This window comes from Rhinolophus sinicus, linkage group LG04, assembly GCF_036562045.2.
Source record: "Rhinolophus sinicus isolate RSC01 linkage group LG04, ASM3656204v1, whole genome shotgun sequence".
NCBI classification, from domain to species: domain Eukaryota; kingdom Metazoa; phylum Chordata; class Mammalia; order Chiroptera; family Rhinolophidae; genus Rhinolophus; species Rhinolophus sinicus.
Window position 1 is genome coordinate 110,890,156 of NC_133754.1, and position 21,809 is coordinate 110,911,964.

The 21,809-nt window shown below is 44.2% G+C and overlaps 1 protein-coding gene across 2 annotated transcripts in view; it reads left to right on the forward strand.

The window, feature by feature from the left end:
• The window catches only part of SHC3 (SHC adaptor protein 3), a 249,842-nt gene extending 228,067 nt beyond the window's left edge, over positions 1–21,775 (forward strand). For both annotated transcript variants that reach the window (XM_019713789.2, XM_074330218.1), the window contains exon 13: positions 14,220–21,775. In XM_019713789.2, the coding sequence (XP_019569348.2) occupies positions 14,220–14,348 (129 nt within the window). In that variant the 3' untranslated portion in view covers positions 14,349–21,775. The remainder of the gene's footprint in view (positions 1–14,219) is intronic.
• Positions 21,776–21,809: the final 34 nt, after the last annotated feature.

A 21,809-nucleotide genomic window follows, 5' to 3' on the forward strand; every position in this document is an offset into this window, starting at 1 on the left:
GTGGGCTGTGCCCCCTGCAACTAGAAACGATAATTGGACCTGGAGCTGAGCTGCGCCCTCCACAACTAAGATTGAAAGGACAACAACTTGACTTGGAAAAAAGGCCTGGAAGTACACACTGTTCCCCAATAAAGTCCTGTTCCCCTTCCCCAATAAAAAAAAAAAAAAAGTTAAAAAAAAATAGAATCATTTAATTATATAAAATATCAGCTGTCCACCCAGTTCTACTTTCTATCAAGGGTTGCAAAATTAAAGAAGTAAAAACACATAGGTATATTTTAGCATCTTTCTCACTTGATAATTGGTAAGGAACTCCCCACTCTTATCTGTGAACACACCAATGGCCAGAGCTGGTGGGTCTTGCTCAGAGGAGCTTGGAGCTAATGTACCTCATGACTTTTCTGCACTTCTCTGGCATGGCTCTGAAGAGACCCTGATTATTGCACATTTCCTGTGACTTTCCTTTTTGGTCACATGGTCAGCCTTCCACTTTGTTTTCATTTCTATTGTCAGAAATAAGACTTTGCTGACTCTTGGGCAAGCCTGGAGATGACTAAGGGGTTCTCAGTACCTTAGAACTAGGAGAGGAAGGGAAGTTAAACACAGAAGGAACAGGGCCAGGGAGCCTTCAGTGTCCTCCTCAATCCAGACGTGGCTCCCCAGCTCGGCGCACAAGCAGGCTAACAAGGGAAGGAGGAGGCAATCCAGGACACCAACCATGAGGGGATTCAAGGTCAGGCTCACTATTTAGTTGGAAAATGAGTGCTCACATAGGGTAAGGCATTGATTGGAGGAATGTAAGCTATTGGTGTACAAGCTCCCAAGCCTGAGTCTTGGCATTGCCCTCCATGGGCTGGCATGGGCTTGGCCCTGTGGCCGTTGTCCCTAGGAAGGACCCTGGTCTGGCCTTACTTTCAAATCTAGAAGAGGCCAGGCAACATGGCTGAGGTGGGCTACGTCCTATCTGGGTTAGTCTGTACTGAGGCACAAGCCTTTGGGGGTTGGAGTCTCCTGGTGGATCAAGCTGAAGCCAAGACAGTAGAAAACAGGGCAGCAACTCTGTGTATACAATCTGTTCCAGGCAAGCCAGAGTTTTAATCAGAAGACATCTCTGTTTGATGGCTTTGCTTGTTCCAGTGTGACAACTTGGAAGGGGCCAGGTGTAATCATTTTGTCATTGGCTGAGCATAATCTTTAATGCATAGTCTTTAAATGATATTTCTAACGGCCTAAGGGCCACTTCACTTAACATTCCCTTGGCAACTCAAGCCTGTCCCACCTCAAGTGGACGGTATCATCCCATCATCCCTACCGCCTCACCCCACCTTCCTCCTGGATCCCTCCCCACCACTTACCCGGTCACCAGCACCTCCCCCACATGTTCCACATTCAGTCACTGACCACACGCCTAAATATCTATGCAAACAGTCCTTCTCCCCCACCCACCTGGGCTGTCAGTGCCTACCCTCCACCCCCACTACCAATTAATGCCACTCTCTGCTCCAAATCTCTCCTGGTTGCCCAGATTTTCTCCAGGGTAAGTTTAAACTGCTCAGTGCAAAAAACAGAAACAGCAAACATTTACTGTGCACTTAATAGGGGCTGGGCCCTTACTGGGGGCCAGGCACTGTGTTAACTATTCCATGCATATCAGTCATTCACTCCTGAGGAGAATCTTATGAAGTAGAGCTATGTGAGCGCCATTTTACAGGGAAAAGGAGTCTCAGAGAGGTCAGTACCTTGCCCTGTGGGACACTGTTAGGAGGTGGTAGGTGGAGATGTGAACCCAGGAGCACAAAACTGGCTTCTTGTCAGTGCCCTAGCTGCTTTTCATGGGGGTCAGGAGCAGTGCAGACAGGACTGAGCAAAGTGCGCAGGGTACTGCTTGTGCACTGAGCTGGTGAGCAGAGAAAGGGAGTCTTGGCGCCCCCAGGTGGTTTCCATCTTCGTGGAGCTGAGAGGCTGCTGTTTTTGTCTGGATACCGGGCAAGCGCGGTCACCTCTCAGACCAACAGAGCTTTGAACGGCTCTTCTAGCCCAGAGGTTCTCAGAGTGCCCCCCAGCCCACCCCTGGTCCAGCAGCATCAGCATCACCTGGAACCTGCTAGAAATGCAAATTCTCAGCCCTGCTGAGTCAGAACCTTGGGGAGGGGGAGGCGGGTGTCTGGCAGTCTGTGCTTCTGCAAGCCCCCAGGAGGGTCCGAGGCTGCTCAAGTTGAGAATCGTGGTCCAGTGAACACAACCTTCTAAAAACGGGGATGGATAGGTTAGGTAACTCGTCAAGTTAACACAGCGACTAGCAGCAGAGACAGGATTTGAACCAAGATTCATGATTTCTTGGCCAGTGGTATTTCCCACCCACATCATATCTTTTGATTCTGTTCTGCTTTGCACAGCCACTTAAATACAAAAGTGGACAATCTAGGAGCATCTGTGAATAAATTTTGAAAAATTAACTTCTGAATTTCTGAAAGGGGGATAAGAATAGACAGCAAAAGGAAAAATAACCACGAAGGATTTCCACCTCCCCCACACCACTCCAGATTTCTGGAGGTTGTGGCAGAGAATAGACAAAGTGAGACTGTTACAACCCTCCTGGTGCAATTGAAAAATCAGAATACATTTTGTATTTGTTATTTATTTTAATTTCCCAGCACTTTTGAGCTGTTTCTCAGGCTCCCGAGTATTCTTTTTTTTTTTGTTTTTAATGGATTCAGGTGTACAAAACAGTGTAATAGTTAGACATTTATCATTTATATCCCTCACAAAGTGATAACTTCCCTCCCCCAATCTACTACCCCTGACATCGCATACAGCCATTATATTTTCACTGTCTCTATTCCTAATGTTGTACTCCACTTCTTGTAAATATATATACATATATATGTACTAATTTTATATATATATTATATATATATATATATATATATATATATATATATATATATATATATTAGTTGACGTTCATTATTGCTCAGCTTCAGCTTCAGGTGTACAGTGTGGTGATCAGGCATCTACAGCATCCCTGAGGTGGTCTCCCTAATGAGGCAAGTGTCCATCGGGCACCCTACAAAATCTTTACATTATTGATTACATTCCCCAAATTGACTTTCGTATCCCTGTGGCCATCTTGTGGTTACCGATTGTGCTTTCTAATCCCCTCACCTTCCCCCTTATCCCCACCCTGCATCCCATCTAACAACCATCAGTTTTTCTTCTGTGTCTCTGAGACTGTTTCTGATTAGTTCATGCATTTATTATTTTCTTTAGATTCCACTTGTAAGTGAGATCATATGGTATTTGTCTTTCTCAGTCTGACTTATTTCACTTAGCATAATGTTCTCTAGGTCCATCCATGTTGTTGCAAATGGTAAGATTTCATTCTTCTTTATGGCTGCGTAATACTCCATTGTATAAATGTACCACAGTTTCTTAATCCAGTCGTCTACCGATGAGCATTTCGGTTGTTTCCATGTCTTGGCTATTGTGTATAGTGCTGCAATAAATATAGGGTTGCATAAATTTTTTTGAATTAGAGTTTTGGATTTCTCTGGATAGATACCTAGGAGTGGAATTGCTGGGTCATAAGGTAGTTCCATTTTCCGATTTTTGAGATACCTCCATACTGTTTTCCATAGTGGCTGCACCAATCTGCAATCCCACCAACAGTGCACAAGGGTTCCCTTTTCTCCACATCCTCGCCAGCACTTGTTGTTTGTTGATTTCTAAAGAGGACATACAGATAGCAAAAAGACATATGAAAAAATGCTCAACATCACTAATCATTATAGAAATGCAAATAAAAACCACCATGAGATACCACCTCATCCCAGGTATTCTTTATCCCCAGTCAGACCAGCCCTTCCAGATGCTTGGAGCAATATTCCTTTCTACTGAGCTTGTCTTCTCACTTTTACTTTTGGGATCTGATTTTCTTCTACTTTCAGACTCTTTCTGCAATGATTACGAATATTGTCAGCAACTCAAACATACCTTAATGGTAAGCCTTAACCAGCTGGCCTCTGAGTTTGTTCCAGGCTCCTGCCCCTGAGTCCAATCAGTTCTCCTGCTTAGATCAGAGCGAGCATCTGAACTTCCGGGGTTAACTGCTCTCCCAAAGTGAAGAAAGCCAGTGGCTGCCCTCTCACCTACAGAGGGTAAGACCAGAAAGGGCCAACTCTATCAAAGCCATCAGTGCCTGGAAAACCCTCTAGGCCACAGATGACCGGCCAGGCCACAGAGTAAGCTGTGAGTGAAGGTAGCATTCCCCGTTGTGTGGTCCAGGCCCAGGTGGGCAGTAGGGCAGAGGAGACCCATAGCATCTTCTTCCAGGCTTCTGAAACTCTGGGGGAGAAGGTCAAAGTGCTGAGCAGTGCCTGAAGCTTTGAAGTTCGTGGCTGGATTCAGCCGGGGATGAGGCTTCTGCAAAGTCATGGCCCAGCTGCCAGTAAGGCGGTGGAACAGAGGCAGAAGTCCCAGCTGAGGAGGAGACCAAGATCTGCCCAAATTGCTGGAGGACCTCCTGACCTCCGTCACTGTCTTTGTGCCTTCCTTCATTCAATACAAATTTGTTCAATAGAAATTATGGTGCCAGTTCAGTCACTATCGTCTCTAGCGTTGGGCAGGTGATGTGACCCCTTGCCTCGCTAACAAGTGACAGGGATGGTCTCGTAGTGCAGCTTCTCGGAGCCCTTGGAGGAAGGTGGGGCCCCTGGTGTGCCCTGGGCCGGCCTCCTTCAGCCTCATTCCTGAGCTGTGCATTTTGGGGCTTTAGTTATAGGGTTGTTCCATGGCTAAGGAAATGTTTGGGGAAAGCAATGCCACACAATCCTGAAAGAATCTTCCAGCTCTCATTTCAAATTCCTGCCGCTGTGTTCTGCTGGCCACAAGAGGGTGTGGGAGGCACACACTTCCACCCTGGCAAGGGGATGGGTGGGGGGGGGTGAGCATCCCGCTTCGGAGAGCCACTGCTCATGCTGTTTGCTGTTTGCTCTGTGTTCATGGATTTTTACAAAGGTATCAGGTTAGCTTGGCTGGATGAATTTGTCCTCCCTGGATGGTTGTCCTGGGCACGGGCCTCCTGCTCCATGAACGCATTTAGGGTGGCCTCTGGTCACAGAGGACGCTATTGGAGCATACAGCTTTGGGGAAATACTGAGTGCGGTGGTTCCAGCCTTTCTCCCTTAGCAGCTGAATTAGAACTTTCTCCAGTTCTCTGAGCAGTGACTTGTCTTGGAGGCCTCACAGAGGTGGGCACATAGGACCAGCAGGCCTCAGAGAGGCTTTCCTGGGCTGAGAGTGCTCCATTTGGAGACATTACATTCTATCCAGCTGCAGAGCTCCTAAAAGCTGGATTTTGTTGTGGAATTGTTGCTTATTACACTTTCCAGAAGGTTTGGACAAAAAGTTACAAACTCTCGCCTGCTGGAACCTTAGAATTCTGAAGGGCTGATCCAGCTGCCCTTTGTCTGGGAGGAAATTGAGGCTTACATGGGACGCGTCTGTGGGTGGTCCAAGCGGGCCTTCAGCTCAGTTCTCCTTTCCTCTACTCCCTGGATAACTGGGCCCCTGCACCACCCCCAAACCTGACCACATCCTCGTGATGCTCATGTGCACGACTTCCTTCTTCCACCGCTGGGCACTCTCAGGGGTCACTAGGGTAGAGAACCCAGACTGCGAAGCAAAACCCAGGCACCCAATGTCCCTTCTGACAGATGTCTGTGCTAGACTTTGTCAACCTTGATGGAAGAAACATCCAAAATTGATCAGAGGGGAAGTAGGGTGTGGGGAGCTCAACGACTTACTTGGTTCCTCTTGTGGGCTTCAAACCTCAAACCTATACTTTTTGCTCCAAAACTGACATCCTGAGGCTCACTGGCCACCTCCCACCCCTATCCCCACCTTCCCCTGTGGACACTGCTGACCACACACCCTACAAAGCCAAGTGCATTTCCGTCCCCACCTGGAGAAGAGATAAACTTTCATTAAGCTGCTGTGGGACCTTGGGGATCTCTGCCTTAAAAAGGTAACACATTTTTAGCAATAATGTCTTACAAAAATCAAACCAAAATAGAAATTCCTTACTATAAACATTTCCAGAGACCCCAAAATGGCCTTGTTTGAAGATCAGGAGACGTTGCCTTCTCACTTTTGTGAAATTTTACCCCATCTCCCCAGCTGTTTCCCCTGAAAGCCTCATCCCACCCAACACTATCAATTTGAATATTTAGTCTATTATTTTTTAAAAGTAGACTTCATTTTTTTTTCTTATCCAAGTTTTACATTCACAGTAAAATTTAGAGGAAGGTACAGAGATTTCCCCCATAGCCCCTGCTTCCACTCATGCACAGCTTCTGCCACTATCATCACCGCCACCAGAGGGTACCTTTGTTACATCTGATGAACCTACACTGATACATCATCATCACCCAGAATCCATAGTTTACATTAGGATCACTCTTGGTGTTGGGCATTCTGTGGGTTTGGAAAAATGTGTAATGACATGTAGCCACCATTATTGTATTGTACAAAATAGTTTCACGGCCCTAAGAATCATCCTCTGTGATCGTCTGTTCTTAACCTTACCCTGGAAACCACTGATCTTTTACTTCTCCATAGTTTTGCCTTTTCCAGAATGTTCTATAATTGGAATCATACAAGAAAATCAAACTTTTCAGGTTGGCTTATTTCACTTAGTAATGTGCGTTTAAGTTTCCTCCATGTTTTTCATGGCTTCATAGCTCATTTATTTTTAGCACTGAATAACATTCCAATATGTGGATGGACTGCAGTTTACTTGTCCATTCACCTACTGAAGGACATCTTTGTTGCTTCCAAGTTTTGGCAATTATGACTGAAGCTGCTGTAAACATCTGTGTGCATGTCTTTATGAGGATGTAAATTTTAAATTCCTTTGGGTAAATAGCAAGGAGCACAATTACTACATCATATGATAAGAGTATATTTAGTTTTGTATAAAACCACCAAAACTGTCTTCTAAAGTGGCTGCACCATTTTGCATTCCCACCAGCAATGAATGAGAGTTCCTGTTGCTCCACGTCCTCACTACATAGCATTTGTTGTTGTCAGTGTGTAGTGGTATCTCATTACTTTAATTTGCATTTACCTAACGACATATCATGTGGAGCATCTTTTCATATACTTATTTGCTATCTTTGGATCTTCTTCTTTTTTTTTAAATTTATTGGGGTGACAATTGTTAGTAAAATTACATAGATTTCAGGGGTACAATTCTGTATTACATCATCTATAAATCCCATTGTGTGTTCACCACCCAGAGTCAGTTCTCCTTCCATCACCATATATTTGATCCCCCTTACCTTCATCGCCCACCCCCCACCCCCGCACTCCCCTTACCTCTGGTAACCACTAAACTATTGTCTGTGTCTATGAGTTTCTGTTTCTCATTTGTTTGTCTTGTTCTTTTGTTGTTTTTGGTTTATATACCACATATCAGTGAAATCATATGGTTCTCTGCTTTTTCTGTCTGACTTATTTCGGTCAGCATTACACTCTCAAGATCCATCCATGTTGTCACAAATGTTCCCATATCATCTTTTCTTATCGCCGAATAGTATTCCATTGTGTATATATACCACAACTTCTTTATCCATTCATCTATCGAAGGACATTTTCGTTGTTTCCATGTCTTGGCCACCGTAAACAAAGCTGCAATGAACATTGGAGCACACTTGTCTTTATGGATAAATGTTTTCAGATTTTTTGGGTAGATACCCAAGAGAGGGATTGCTGGGTCATACGGTAATTCTATTCGTAATTTTTTGAGGAACCTCCACACTGCCTTCCATAACGGCTGCACCAGTCTGCATTCCCACCAACAGTGTATGAGGGTTCCTTTTTCTCCACAGCCTCTCCAACACTTGTTACTATTTGTCTTGTTGATGATAGCCATTCTAACTGGGTTGAAGTGATAGCTCGTTGTGGTTTTTATTTGCACTTCTCTGATGATTAGTGATGTTGAACTATTTTTCATATGTCTATTTGCCATTTGTATGTCCTCTTTGGAGAAATGTCTCTTCAGGTCTTCTGCCCATTTTTCAATTGGGTTGTTTTTTTTGTTGTTGAGTTGTGTGGGTTCCTTGTATATTCTGGATATTAGGCCCTTATCGGAGGCACTGTTTGCAAAAATCTTCTCCCATTCAGTTGGTGGCCTCTTTATTTTGTCGATGGTTTCTTTTGCTGTGCAGAAGCTTTTAAGTTTCATATAGTCCCATTCGTTTATTTTAGCTTTTACTTCCATTGCCTTTGGAGTCAAATTCATAAAATGCTCTTTGAACCCAAGGTCCATAAGTTTAGTACCTATGTTTTCTTCTATGCAGTTTATTGTGTCAGGTCTTATGCTTAAGTCTTTGATCCATTTTGAATTAATTTTGGTACATGGTGACAAATAGCAGTCCAGTTTCATTCTTTTGCACGTGGCTATCCAATTCTCCCAGCACCATTTATTGAAGAGGCTGTCTTTTCTCCATTGTATGTTTTAGCTTCTTTGTCAAAAATTATCTGTCCATATTTATGTGGTTTTATTTCTGGGTTCTCAATTCTATTCCATTGGTCTATGTGTCTGTTTTTCTGCCAATACCATGCTGTTTTGATTATTGTAGCCCTGTAGTACAAGTTAAAGTCAGGGAGTGTGATACCTCCAGTATTGTTCTTTTTACTTAAGATTGCTTTGGCTATTCGGGGTCTTTTGTGGTTCCAAACAAATCTGATGATGCTTTGTTTTATTTCTTAAAAAAATGCCATTGGGATTTTGAGGGCGATTGCATTAAATCTATATATTGCTTAGGGTAATATGGCCATTTAACTATGTTGATTCTTCCAATCCATGAGCATGGAATGTCTTTCCATTTCTTTGTGCCTTCTTCAATTTCTTTTAAAAGTGTCTTATAGTTTTCAGCATATAGGTCTTTCACATCCTTGGTTAAGTTTATTCCTAGGTATTTCATTCTTTTTGCTGCAATTGCAAAAGGAATTGTTTTTTGTATTTCTTTTTCTGAGATTTCATTGTTAGTATATAGGAATGCAATGGACTTTTGTACGTTGATTTTACAGCCAGCAACTTTATTGTATTCGTTGATTGTTTCTAATAGCTTTTTGGTAGAGTCTTTAGGGTTTTCTATATATAGCATCATGTCATCTGCAAAGAGTGATAATTTAACTTCTTCATTCCCAATTTGGATGCCTTTTATTTCTTTCTCTTGCCTGATTGCTCTGGCAAGGACTTCCAACACTATGTTGAAAAGCAGAGGTGATAGGGGACAGCCCTGTCATGTTCCTGAACGTAGAGCAAAGGGCTTCAGTTTTTCACCATTAATTATGAAATTAGCTGAGGGTTTGTCATATACGGCCTTTATTATGTTAAGGTATTTTCCTTCTATACCTATTTTATTAAGTGTTATAATCATAAATGGATGTTGTATCTTGTCAAATGCTTTTTCTGCATCAATTGATATAATCATATGATTTTTGTCCCTTATTTTGTTTATGTGATGTATCACATTGATGGATTGGCGGATGTTGAACCATCCTTTTGCCCCAGGGATCAACCCCACTTGGTCATGATGAATAATCTTTTTAATGCATTGTTGTATTCAGTTTGCTAGAATATTGTTTAGGATTTTTGCATCTGTATTCATCAGAGATATTGGTCTGTAGTTTCCTTTTTTTGTATTGTCCTTACCAGGTGTTTGTATCAGGGTAACGTTGGCCTCATAAAATGAGTTAGGGAGTACTGTCTCTTCTTCAATTTTTTGGAAGAGTTTGAGCAGGATTGGTATTAGATCCTCTTTGAAAGTTTGGTAGAATTCACTAGTGAAGCCATCTGGTCCCGGATTTTTGCTTTTGGAATGACTGATTCAATTTCGTTACTGGTGATCGGTCTGTTTAGATTTTCCAGTTCTTCATGGTTCAGCCTTGGAAAGCTATATGTTTCTAAGAACTTGTCCATTTCTTCTAGGTTATTGAATTTGGTGGCATATAGTCCTTCATAGTATTCTTGGATGATCCTTTGTATTTGTGTGGTGTCCGTGATAACTTCTCTTTTTTCGTTTCTGATTTTGTTAATTAGTATCTTCTCTATTTTTATCTTAGTGAGTCTAGCCAAGGGTTTGCCAATTTTGTTAATCTTTTCAAAGAAGCAGCTCTTTGTCACATTAATTTTTTCTGTTGTCTTTTTGTTCTCTATTTCGTTTAGTTCTGCTCTGATTTTTGTTATTTCCTTTCTTCTGCTGACCTTGGGTTTCACTTGTTCTTCTTTTTCTAGTTCTTTAAGGTGTAACATGAGGTTATTTATTTGGGATTTTTCTTTTTTCTTGAGATAGGCCTGTAATGAGATAAATTTCCCTCTTAAAACTGCTTTCGCTGCATCCCAAAAATTTTGGTAGGATGTATTTTCATTGTCATTTGTTTCTATGTATCTTTTGACCTCTCCTCTAATTTCTTCTTTGACCCAGTCGACTTTAAGAGTATGTTGTTTAGTCTCCATGTGTTTGTGTGTTTTCCTGCTTTCTTTTTGCAGTTGATATCCAGTTTCAAAGCCTTGTGATCAGAGAATATGCTTGGTATGATTTCAATCTTCTTAAATTTGCTTAGGCTGATTTTATGTCCCAATACATGGTCTGTCCTTGAGAATGTTCCATGTATACTACAAAAGAATGTATAGTCAGATGTTTTAGGATGAAGTGCTCTATAAATGTCATTTATGTCCATTTCATCTAATGTGTCATTTAGGGCTGCTATTTCATTATTTATTTTCTGTTTGGATGATCTATCCATAGCTGTCAATGATATATTTAAGTCCCCAAGTGTAATTGTGTTTTGGTCAATTTCTCCCTTTAGTTCTGTTAGTAGTTGCTTGGTATATTTCGGTGCTCCCTGATTGGGGGCATAAATATTGATGATTCTTATGTCCTCTTGTTGTATTGTCCCCTTTACCATTGTGAAATGTCCATCTTTGTCTCTTGTTATCTTTTTCACCTTGAAGTCTGTTTCATCTGATATCATTATGGCTACACCTGATTTTCTCTGGGTACCATTTGCTTGGAGTGTCAATTTCCACCCTTTCACTTTGAGTCTATGCTTGTCCTTGTAGCTGAGATGTGTCTCTTGGAGACAGCATATGGTTGGGTTTAGTTTTTTGATCCAATCTGCTACTCTGTGCCTTTTTATTGGTGAGTTCAGTCCATTTACATTTAGGGTGATTATTGATATGTGAGGATTTCCTGTCATTCTATCTTTAGTTTTCTGGTAAGGCTGTGTCTCCATTGTTTCTTTGCCTTTTTGTTGTTGTCTATTATTTCTGTGTGGTGGTATTCTATGATGTTTCCCTCTGTTTCTTCTTTTATTACAGTATATATTTCAGTTCTGGATTTTTTTGAGTGGTTACCCTTAAGTTTATGTAAAAGAAAGTTTGATATTTAGAGTATTCCATTTTCTTCAGCACGCTTACTTTCTCCATTCCCATATTCTGGTTCAGGCCTTTACTCTCCCCCTGTTTATGTTTTGGTTGCCACAAATTGTCCCTGTTGATGGTGGTCGAATAGCCTCCTTTAGTATTTCTTGTAGTGCAGGTCGTGTATTAGAAAATTCCCTCAGCTTCTGTATGTCTGGAAAGGTCTTTATTCCGCCTTCATATCTAAAGGATATCTTTGTTGGATATATTATTCTTGGCTCATAATTTCTCTCTTTCAATAGTTTGAATATTTGGTTCCACTCCCTCCTGGCTTATAGAGTTTCTGCTGAAAAATCTAATGATAATCTAATGGGCTTTCCTTTGTAAGTTACCGTCTTCTTTTCCCTGGCTGCCTTGAGGATTCTTTGTCGTTGTTTTTAGACAGCTTCAATACAATGTGCCTTGGCAAAAGCCTGTTGGGATTGAGGTAATTCGGTGTTCTATTTGCTTCTTGGATTCGAGGATCCAGTTCTTTCCACAATGACCTTTTATTCATTTCTGATATTAGTAATTTGTGTCCTCTTTTTTTTCTTCTTAGTTTGGCCTGGTTAAAGGCTTATTGATTTTATTTATCTTTTCAAAGAACTGTCTTTAGGGATCATTGATTTTTTTTCTATTGAATTCCCATTTCAATTTTATTGATTTGCTCTAATTTTTATTATTTCTTTCCTTCTACTTATTTTTGAGTTAACTTGCTCCTCTTTTAATTTCCTAGGGTAGAAGCTTAGATTATTGATTTCATATCTTTCTTCTTTTCCAATATTTGCATATTTTAGTCTAGTCTCCTATAACCTGACCAGAACAAAGGATTTTATCTTTAGGCTTATTTTCTGTTTACTACGCAGAGCCTCACACAGTTGTCTGAAGTAACATTCCATGTGTTATAACTATAGCAGAATTCTTTCAGATATCTGGAGAAGTTTTTCCGAGGTTTGTCTGGGTTGCTGGATATTTTAATCAGCTTGGCATTTCCAGCACATGGCTGGTGGGTCCATACAGAAAGTTCTACGGGCTGCAAATTCTCTGGCAGAAGCCAGACCTGAGTTGCAATGAGTATTTATGGGAATGAAGTGAACTGGCCTATTTCTTTAGGCAGTAAAAATATATGACTCACCTCTTCTGTGTGCCTTTGTTTCTGTGTGTGTTTATTTTGGCCAGTCTATATACTCCCAGAACACTGATCAGTGGTCCTTAGTTTGGGTAGCATGTTGCAATCATGGAAGGAGCATAAAATACACTGGTACCTGGGCCCCACCTTGAGCTCCTGATGGAGTTGGTCTGGGTGTGGGGTTACTAAAGCTCTTCAGATGATTCTAACATGAGCTCAGGTTGAGACCACTGACCCAGATGCTTCCCTGTCATAAAACCTCCTTCACTTACCCCTACTGTCCTAGATTTAAATGAGTGTTAATCGTTAAGAAGTAGGAATAAGGAGTTAATGTCAAGGCAACAGGCTGACAATACTAGTCTCTAGATGAGCTCCTGGGTGCCCCAGTTTCTAAGGAGGGAACCTGCCTGAATCATCCAGGTGGTCTTTCTAGGTTGGGAATTCAAAGGAGCTCCAGGAGGATTAAACAACCTCAACGGAAAGATGTCAGAAAGTCTTATAAAAATTTTCCTTTCTGAATGTGTCCATCAGATTACATCCTTACTGAGGCTTAATGCCCAAGAGTCAGGGGACCCTGTGGCCTGGGAAGACTCTTCCTCTCTGGTGCTTACAGAGGTGGGGAGGGGGACCCATCTCAGAATCGGATCCATCCTAATTTCAAAGCTTGTGCTGTTGCCTTTGGCCACTAATTGGTAGAGGCCAGAGCAGATAGCCTGGGTAGGGATTTCTGATATGCACACCTGGAGCATAGATTTGGGATGGAAATGAGATCTGGGGCTGATGGAGGGGGAGAGACAAAAATGGTCACATTAGGGAAGGGGGGTGAGATTAAGAATTTTGGGAAAGAAGAATATTAGGACAAGTAAGTGAGTAGGAGAATAGACATGCCCTTGTAGTCCCTGAGGGAGGGATGGGAGAGAACTGGTTGCCCCAAAGGAGGGATGTCGTCCAACAAGGAGGCTGGAGAGAGAGGTCTGGGCACCTAGGCATCCTAGACCCATCATGAAGGCCATCCAGGGGCTTGGAGGGTGAACAGCTGTAGCAAGGTGCCTGCTCCGTGCCCCACTTCCCACTTCCTCTCAAAGAGCAGGCCCCAGGGAGCTGTGTCCAGAGCATGCTGGGAGATTGGCCCTGGCCAGGCCTCATACTGCCTTCTTCAAATATGGTCTGCATGAGGAGTGTGCTGGCTCATTGGGGGTGGTGTAGGGAGGGAGGGTGCCTCCAGAGACTGCCAGTGGGAGGGCCCGCAGGTGGGAGGGGCATGGGAGCCTGCAGACCCCAGTAGGTAGTGCAGGACAGCTAGACAGAAGTTTCTGGGATGGATCCTATGAAGGCAGGAGGGAAACAGGAGAGAGCAGGGGAACCCATCATGGCCCCTGGTTGCTGAAGGTGGAGGAGGATGTGGTTCAGTCCTGGAGGGGTGGACAGATGAGCAGACTGAATTGACTGTCCAGCAACAATGACCAGGGACTTCACAGACACCATCTCCGAAAGCATAGGAAGCTCCCAGGTCCCCAGGAAGTGCCTCTCCAGTTCAGATGGTCTGGCTAACACTAAGCAGGACGTGTTCCTTTTTTTTGCCTGTAGATCATGCTAACCTTTCCTCTGTGTCCCTCACAGATTCGGACGAAGGACAGGATCTTTGACAGCATCAGCCATCTCATCAACCACCATCTGGAGAACAGCCTGCCCATTGTCTCCGCTGGGAGTGAGCTCTGCCTCCAGCAGCCAGTGGAGAGGAACCCGTGACCAGCCAGCCACCCTGTCTTGACACTATACCAATCGTCAGGAGGACTCGGTTCTTCCCAGTAGATGGGTACTGGGCTACAGGAACTTGGGGAGCTGCCCGCAGGCTCAGGGCCTTGTTCCAAAACCTCAGGAGGAAGGCTTCTGTAAAGTGCAGGTTTCATAAACTTGTTCCTATTTCTCATGTGCATAGTAAAGGTGTACATACCTATACATCCTATACAAATGATTCCCCTATATTTCTATTTTTTAAGACTAAGACAGATGTAAGACTAATGTTCTGTGCTGTATGTTTTTAATGGAAAAAAAAGTTTGACTGTAGTTGTCTGGGCGAAAATGTAATTCAACTGACCCATTCCACTGGGAAGGTCCACTAGGAAGGTATTACCTGCAGTTTACCTAATAAGCACAACATGGGGAGTAGAGGCAAGGAGGAATATCAGTAATAGACATGGGATTGTAACAGAATCAGGCAAGATGCTACCCAAAGTGGTCCAGTAAAGCACTGGGGTATGCTGGTTCTGATGACTGTCCCTCCTCTTCCAAGATGCCTCCTAGGCTGTCTGCACCACACCTGTATGCACAGTGCATGCAGCACCAGACGGCTCCTGCAGTTGCACTAAGGTACAAATGTCAGTCCAGCTGTTTCAGGTCGCGCTGAGCATAGGAATGCTGTCCCGTTGACCCCAGTTGTCCAGGGGCACTTGGGGATTCGTTTTACTGCCAAAAATGGCACAAAATAAGCCTCACTAATGAAGATCTTGACTGGCAAATGCTTTCCTTGTTTTCATCCATATAATGACAAAATGATAAGTGTGGAGGGGTAGTTGCGGCAAAGTCTTGGTTTGTATGTCTTTCTGGCTGCCTGGTTGATTCCAGGCTGCTGTGGTAGCTGCAGGTAAAACTGCCACCCGCCCCTATATTCAGTAGAGAAAGAAGCATGTGTAAAGCTGTGCTGAAGACAGTGTGAACTTGTGCACTCGGAGTTTTGTCCTGGAGACATTGGCATCAGCTGTCCCTCTGGGTCGATGTTTGTCTAAAGCTGGGGAGTTTTGAGAATCAATTTCAGGTTCTGCTTCAAGAACGAATGGTGGTTGTTTCTACAGCAGGTTTCCCAGTTGCTCCATGAAAAGGGTTTGTGTATCACGCAGTGCTGAGTCTTGGCTCCTTCCTTTGAGATAACACACTGTGATTTCCTGCTGGGTCATTTAGTGTTGGGAAGTTGACAATGTTTGTGACTTTTAAAATATATCTGGGTTGAGATTATCTTGTGATTTAACAGATGTTGTCCTCTAAAAGATAGAAGGATTCATTCGTGTGCTTGGTACTTTCCCACCAGTGCTGCAATGTTGGTTTCTGTCCCAGCGACATCCCACAGCATACACACCCCTTTGACCAGTACAACAGAAAGATGCTCTGCACACACTTCGAGCTGGGTAGTAATAGCTTTGATGCCTCAGGAATGAGGAGTTAAGAATATATTTTTAAAATTCTGATGAGTACTAATTCTACAAAGTTCTAATGCTAAGTGTGAGACCCCATTTCTACTTTTGTGGGGGGCTGGCCAGGATGGGAGGGTGGGATAGCGCTGATGGGCAAGAATGGGCTGGGGCAGGTCCACGGCTTCGTATGTAGCCTTCTTTGGAGTTTTTGCTCTTTGAGCATCCACTGAATTCAAGTTGACAGTGGCTTCAATCTTCTAGAATGTTCTGCCATGGTTTGGAACTGATATAGACCATCCTGCTGCTTCTTGGAATGGTACTGGCTTCAGGTGCAGTGCGGATGCCCTGCTCCATGTTATCTAGAAGCAGTGGGGGCAGATTGTGGATTCAGGGTAGCAGTTGGCTCCGCCTCCTGCCCTGTGACAAGGTAGACTTTGGGGTGGCTGCAAGAACTGCCCCACGCTCCATCTCCTGGAGATTTGCAGCGCATAAATGTCTGACCTCTGTGAGGAAGCATGAACCTTCTCTATATGTGGGTGTGCACACATATAAAAACAGATAAAATGGGTTTTCTTTCCACAGTCTTGCATGCCCCATTTGTAAGGCCAAAATACTAATGCTGAAGGGGAAAGGGCAGGTAGGAAATGAGAGTCACGAACCGCGAGCACCTGAACATTTGACCTGCTCTAGTTTTCCTCCTGTGGCAGTAGGATATGTGATCTGCATTGGAGTAGCTCTCTGCTCTGCAGTCAGCGTTTCCCTCTATGGTGATAAACAATATATATCATGTTTTCTGCATGAGAATCAATTTAGGACATTAAAAGCATTGGGGGGAATCAAATTTTGTTTCAATATTAATTCAAAATATGCATTTTTAAGCTCAGATTATAAGATTGCTTGCAGTGGAACAGAGCCAATGGGAAACATTGGCACTTTGTAGCCGCTGGAGCATATCCGAGATACGGCAGCCGGCAGCCACTTTCTTATCTTTGTTCCATCTGTGAATTGTGTTAGAGCAAACACAAGTCATCTCATCTCTTCTTTCAAGATCAATTCATAGGCACTACTGTGAGCCTCACCCACTGATGGGGAAACTGAGGCTCAGAGGCCACATAGTTGGCAGGCAGCAAAGCTGTTCCACTTATTCCTTGTTTCCCGAGCTCTGCTGAGCTTGGAGCTCACGATTTGCTGGCATATGTGACAGGGCCTCCTCCCTGCCCAGATTGGGACCCTCCTGCAGTTTCTCAGACTGTCTCTGCCTGGGCAGGGCCAGGCTCCTGAAACGCAGATGCAGGCAGAGCAGCCCAAGCTGTGCATTTCAGGGCCTCCGACTCCCAGGGAATGTGTGCTGCTGCATGCAGAGACCCTGGGTCCACGGAATGTTCCACAGCTGCTGCCCCTCACGGGCCCCCAGCCACTCGACCCAGGCCTCCATGTCTGCGGTGAGCCAGATGGGTCCTGCAGTCCTAACATGGCCCAGCTTGTGGAGTGGCCTTGGAGCCCCCTCCCACCTCCTCTCCCACTGCACTGTCCTTTATGAATTAGCTGTGCTTCAGATGACATTCTGGTCCTGCTGAGAGCCTACGGGGCCTCCTATGAGGCCGCTCATCCCTCATTTAAGTCAACTTGATGCTTGATGACCAAGGAGACCCTGAACAGCTCAGTGGACAGTCTGATAAACAAGGCATGAGACAACTCCCAGTCTATATCCTGTGCTTAAGCTACCACTTCTGGCCTTTTGTAAGTTGAGAGGCTAAAGCATGGGTCCCCACTCAGCCTTGACCTGTGTTTCATTTGAGCAACTATTCTGTTTCAGGTTGTGTCAGGTACTGGGGTAGACAGATAAACACCCAATTGGAGCACATAGGGTGTCCTGAGGGTCTCCTAGTAGAAAAGGACGCCACTGATAATGTCCAATGAGGACAGAAAGTGATACACCATGTGTGGAGGAAAAGGCCTGTAGAAGGAAGGGCATGCTTGGGAGAGGGGGAGTAGCACTTTGTGTGGCCCCCACAAGAGCTCCCAGGCTCAGGGACACTGTCGGCTCGTGTTTCTTGACTCCATGCCTATCCTGGGCTTCTAAAGACACCCTCACTCCTGAAGTGGAGCTTTCCCTTCAGGTGGGGCCAGATGCCTGGATGGCTCCTTTAGATAAATCATGCTTCAAAACTCATGTCCCTGTCCTTATTTCCTTGAATCAGTCACCACATGGAGGCCAGTCGCACGTTTCCTTGGATGACAGACTATCCGGGCAGTGCAGGCAGCAGTGGACACCTCCGTCCAACCTCGGCTCTGGCACACACACAGCCTCGTGGCCTCACGTGGCTCGCCGCCTGTACCACAGGGCTGTGCCGTCCCTGTCGTGAGGACTGTGGGGTGGTGAATATGTGCAAACACGAAGGACAGCTGTTTCCTTGGATGCTTCACACAAAAGTGTGCGTCATTTTCCTCTTGTTGGCCGAGTGTGTGTGGATGCCATGTACGCCTTCTTGTGAATGGTGAACTGCCCGATTGGAAGTGGGAAGGAGAATTGTGGAAAGACTACAAATAGATAATTGCAGGATGCAGACAAATCTTGGCCTTGGGTTTCAGAATTGTCCTCTGGTTCTGTAGTGAAACTTTAAAAATTGGTCCTGAGAAAGAGAAGTAGAAAAACTACTTACGGGAATGTGTTGCAAACCTGGGACTGTCACTGCTTCCCAGAGGACAATGAGCAAAGGAGCATCATGAGATAGTGCAGCTGGAGGGACCTGTTTTTCTGTGAGGAAACTAGAGCCAGATGCCTTGCGGAAGGTCGTCAGTGGCTGAATCTGGGACAGAGCGCAGGACTTATTAGGGTCCCTATGGGCTTGAGCGTAAAGCTCACCCCAATTGAAATGGCAAGTTCTTCCTTCCTTGGGTTTACATTTATCCATCTTTTTTCCAAAATGCACAAAGGCGTGAGTCATTCACATGGAGGATGAGGATGTGTTTCTATTCCTCTGTACAGTTTGGGGTCTTTCAGAAGCAGACCCTGAGGAAGGATCTACATGTATGTGGGGAAGGGAAGGACGCTGACGGGCAGAACACGACCAGGCAACTCACCAGGATTCAGGTAGTTATCTCACTGGGGACTGCAGGAGGCAGGGCTGAACACGCCTCAGAGCTGACCCGCCAGGGCAGGAAAGAGCTAGGCATTTACCCAGCCAGCCCAGCATTGAAGGCTGTCCTGGCCGGCACTGCGTACCCTTGTACATACCCTTCAAGCTGGGGAATCCTCAGGCAGAGAGACAGGCCTTCACACTAAGCAGGCTTGGGGTGGAAGGCAGGCATCAGAGCCACTCGGGACCCTCATCACAGTTCCTGACTGGTAAGTTTGGATGGGGCCCAGGAATTTGCCTTTCTAATAAATTGCAAGGAATGCTGGTGGGCAGTCTAGACTTTGAGAAGCACCATCAGTTGTGAGCTATTACACGTCTCTTATCGATGGGTGCCCTCCTCTATATTCTCATGCCACTTCATGTCATAGATCCCAGGTCCATGCCATGAGTTTAAAAGTGGAGGATTAATAAGCATTTATAACTCTACACAGTCATTGCTGGAAGATAAAATGCCATCTGCCAGCCACAATTTATTTATAATGGGGTTTATACATATTTATAAGTTTGCAAGCAACATAATGCACAGTTTTTAAACTGGCACATTTTATAGCAGCCAGAAAAATTGCAACTTTATACCAAGACTTGTGAATGTCAGTCTCATATGTATATACGCACACATACATGCACCTGCATTGATGACAACAGATGTGCGTCTCTCTGCATGTGTGCACATGAAGGTTGGCTGTGCAATTGGTACCTCTGGACCCCTCCCTGGTTTTGGTATTTTAACTAACAAGGACAGCTAGAAGGCTCAATAAATGTTAAGAGTTTGGGAACTGGTGTGTCCTGGCATCCACAGATAACTGGAGGGCCACAGGGATCCACTGTGGGAAATGACAGAGGGACACGAGGGAAAAGAGGCCAGTGGGGGAAGACATGGAAAGGAGAGGATGGAAGGGTGGAGGAGGTAAAAAGAGGGGAGAAGCTCATCAGTCCAGACTTAGGTCCCGTATTCCTCCAGCAGTGTGTAGTGTCTGTGGAAGGCCAGTGAGGAAGGACGGAAAGGGTCCAGCGTGGCAGGCTGTTCCCATCAAAATGTGCTAAGGGGTGTGGGAGGGTGAGCATTGTCCTTTCTGGTGCAGCTGCATATGTGGCACCACTCAGTGTTTCTAATCAGCCTCTTGGCCTCATCTGTAGATTAGTTCACACTTGGCAGGCACTGCACTGGGTTCTTGGGATAGGGAAGTGAATGCGGGTTCTGCCTGCCTGCGGGTGTAATCCAGTAGGAAGTAAAAACACACGGGGTGTTGGCATGACAAGCGTGACAGTGTTGTGGCCAAGTTCAGTAGGACTTGTGGAGACCGGAGGTCCTATGTTCGAGCAGTCTGAAGCCTTTGCAAACTGGAGGGCAGATGGCACGGGAGTGTTAGAGCAGGCAGACAGGGCATGAAGGCCCAGGAGGAGGCAGGACACGTACGTGCAGACACAGTGGCTGGTGTTACCAGGGACACTGGAGGTGGACGTGAGGCTGTTCTCATCACTTCTCTCCTCCTTCCTTGTTGTCACAGGTGCCCCGAACAAATGAACCCCTTAAGCCCCAAACACACAGGGCTCCCTCCCGGGGGCTGGAAGAGCCATTCTCAAGCGGAAAATGAAACCTCAGAATTCAAGTTTCCATTTTGTTGTGTCACCTTGAAATGCTGTAGTAGAAACATTTGCACGTGGGAGCGCACTCTGGGGTCCTGAGGTTTGAGATAATTCATTCACATTCACCTGGGACATTTCACCACCAAATCAAGTGACAATTAAAATAGAAATTAATGGGCAAATCCTTCCTTAAACACAGAATTACCTTGGAACAACTATGTGTCAATTGCAAATGGAATGTTCTCTGTTCATTTGACCTTTAATATAGCTTGTTCCGGAATAAATATTGTCAAATTAAGTATGTCATGTTCTTTGTATTCAGATTTGAACAAGAGTTAAACATTTGATCTTTAAATCCAAGAATTAGGAGAGAACTCCATATAAATTTACTGTGTAATAATAAGATATTTATTACTTTTTAAAAAAGCATTTGGATGACCAATTATACACGTTGATAAATAATCATTTGAAAATTTTGTGTTTGGTTTTTCATTAACTTTTGTGAAACAAAAAAAGAATTACTGTCAAGGTATGTGTCTGGGTTTATTGCCAATTTACCACCTTCTACTTTGATATTGTAACAGAATGGGCCTTTGGACATCCCCGAGGAGTGGAATACAAAACTGATTTCAAGTTTTCTAATCTCTGCTCTATGAACAATGGTTAACACCTAAGTTATTTGGCCAACATTTGGGAGATTTGACAATAGTACGGGTGAAGAGAATTGGTTTAAATTCCCTCCTCACCTTCAGTGAATCCACTTTACTCCTTCAGGAAATGATGTGGTTTCCAGCTGAGAGCCCTTGATGATGCACCTGGCACCTGCGTTTCTAGGGTAACCAAGGGAAGGAGCTGCTTGGTGTCCACAAGTGTCATCACTCTGGCCCAGGAAGGAGGTTGTCACCCATGTAGGCAGTGCTGCCTTCTTATCATTGGTTATCGGAAAATGTGCCTTCATTTTCAGAGCAGTGGTATGTGCATTTATGATTATGTAGCAAACCCTTTGATATTTGACTTAGATACTAAAACATTTGGGTGTTGAGGTTTTGCACTCATAGATACAATTTAAAAGCATGGACTTGGTAATTTAATTAGAAGTTTTCTATAAAATACACCTTGCTACATTTCTGTGAAAAGCTCTTTACCAATGCAGAATAACCATGGGTCAAGGGTTGAAATAACAGCCGTTTTCTAAATCATCCATTGTTTAAATGACTGTCAATGTTAAGTCTGTGGGCAATAAAGAATATTATCAAAAGTCTTTCTGTTGGACTGTGGATCTTGTATTGCCTCAA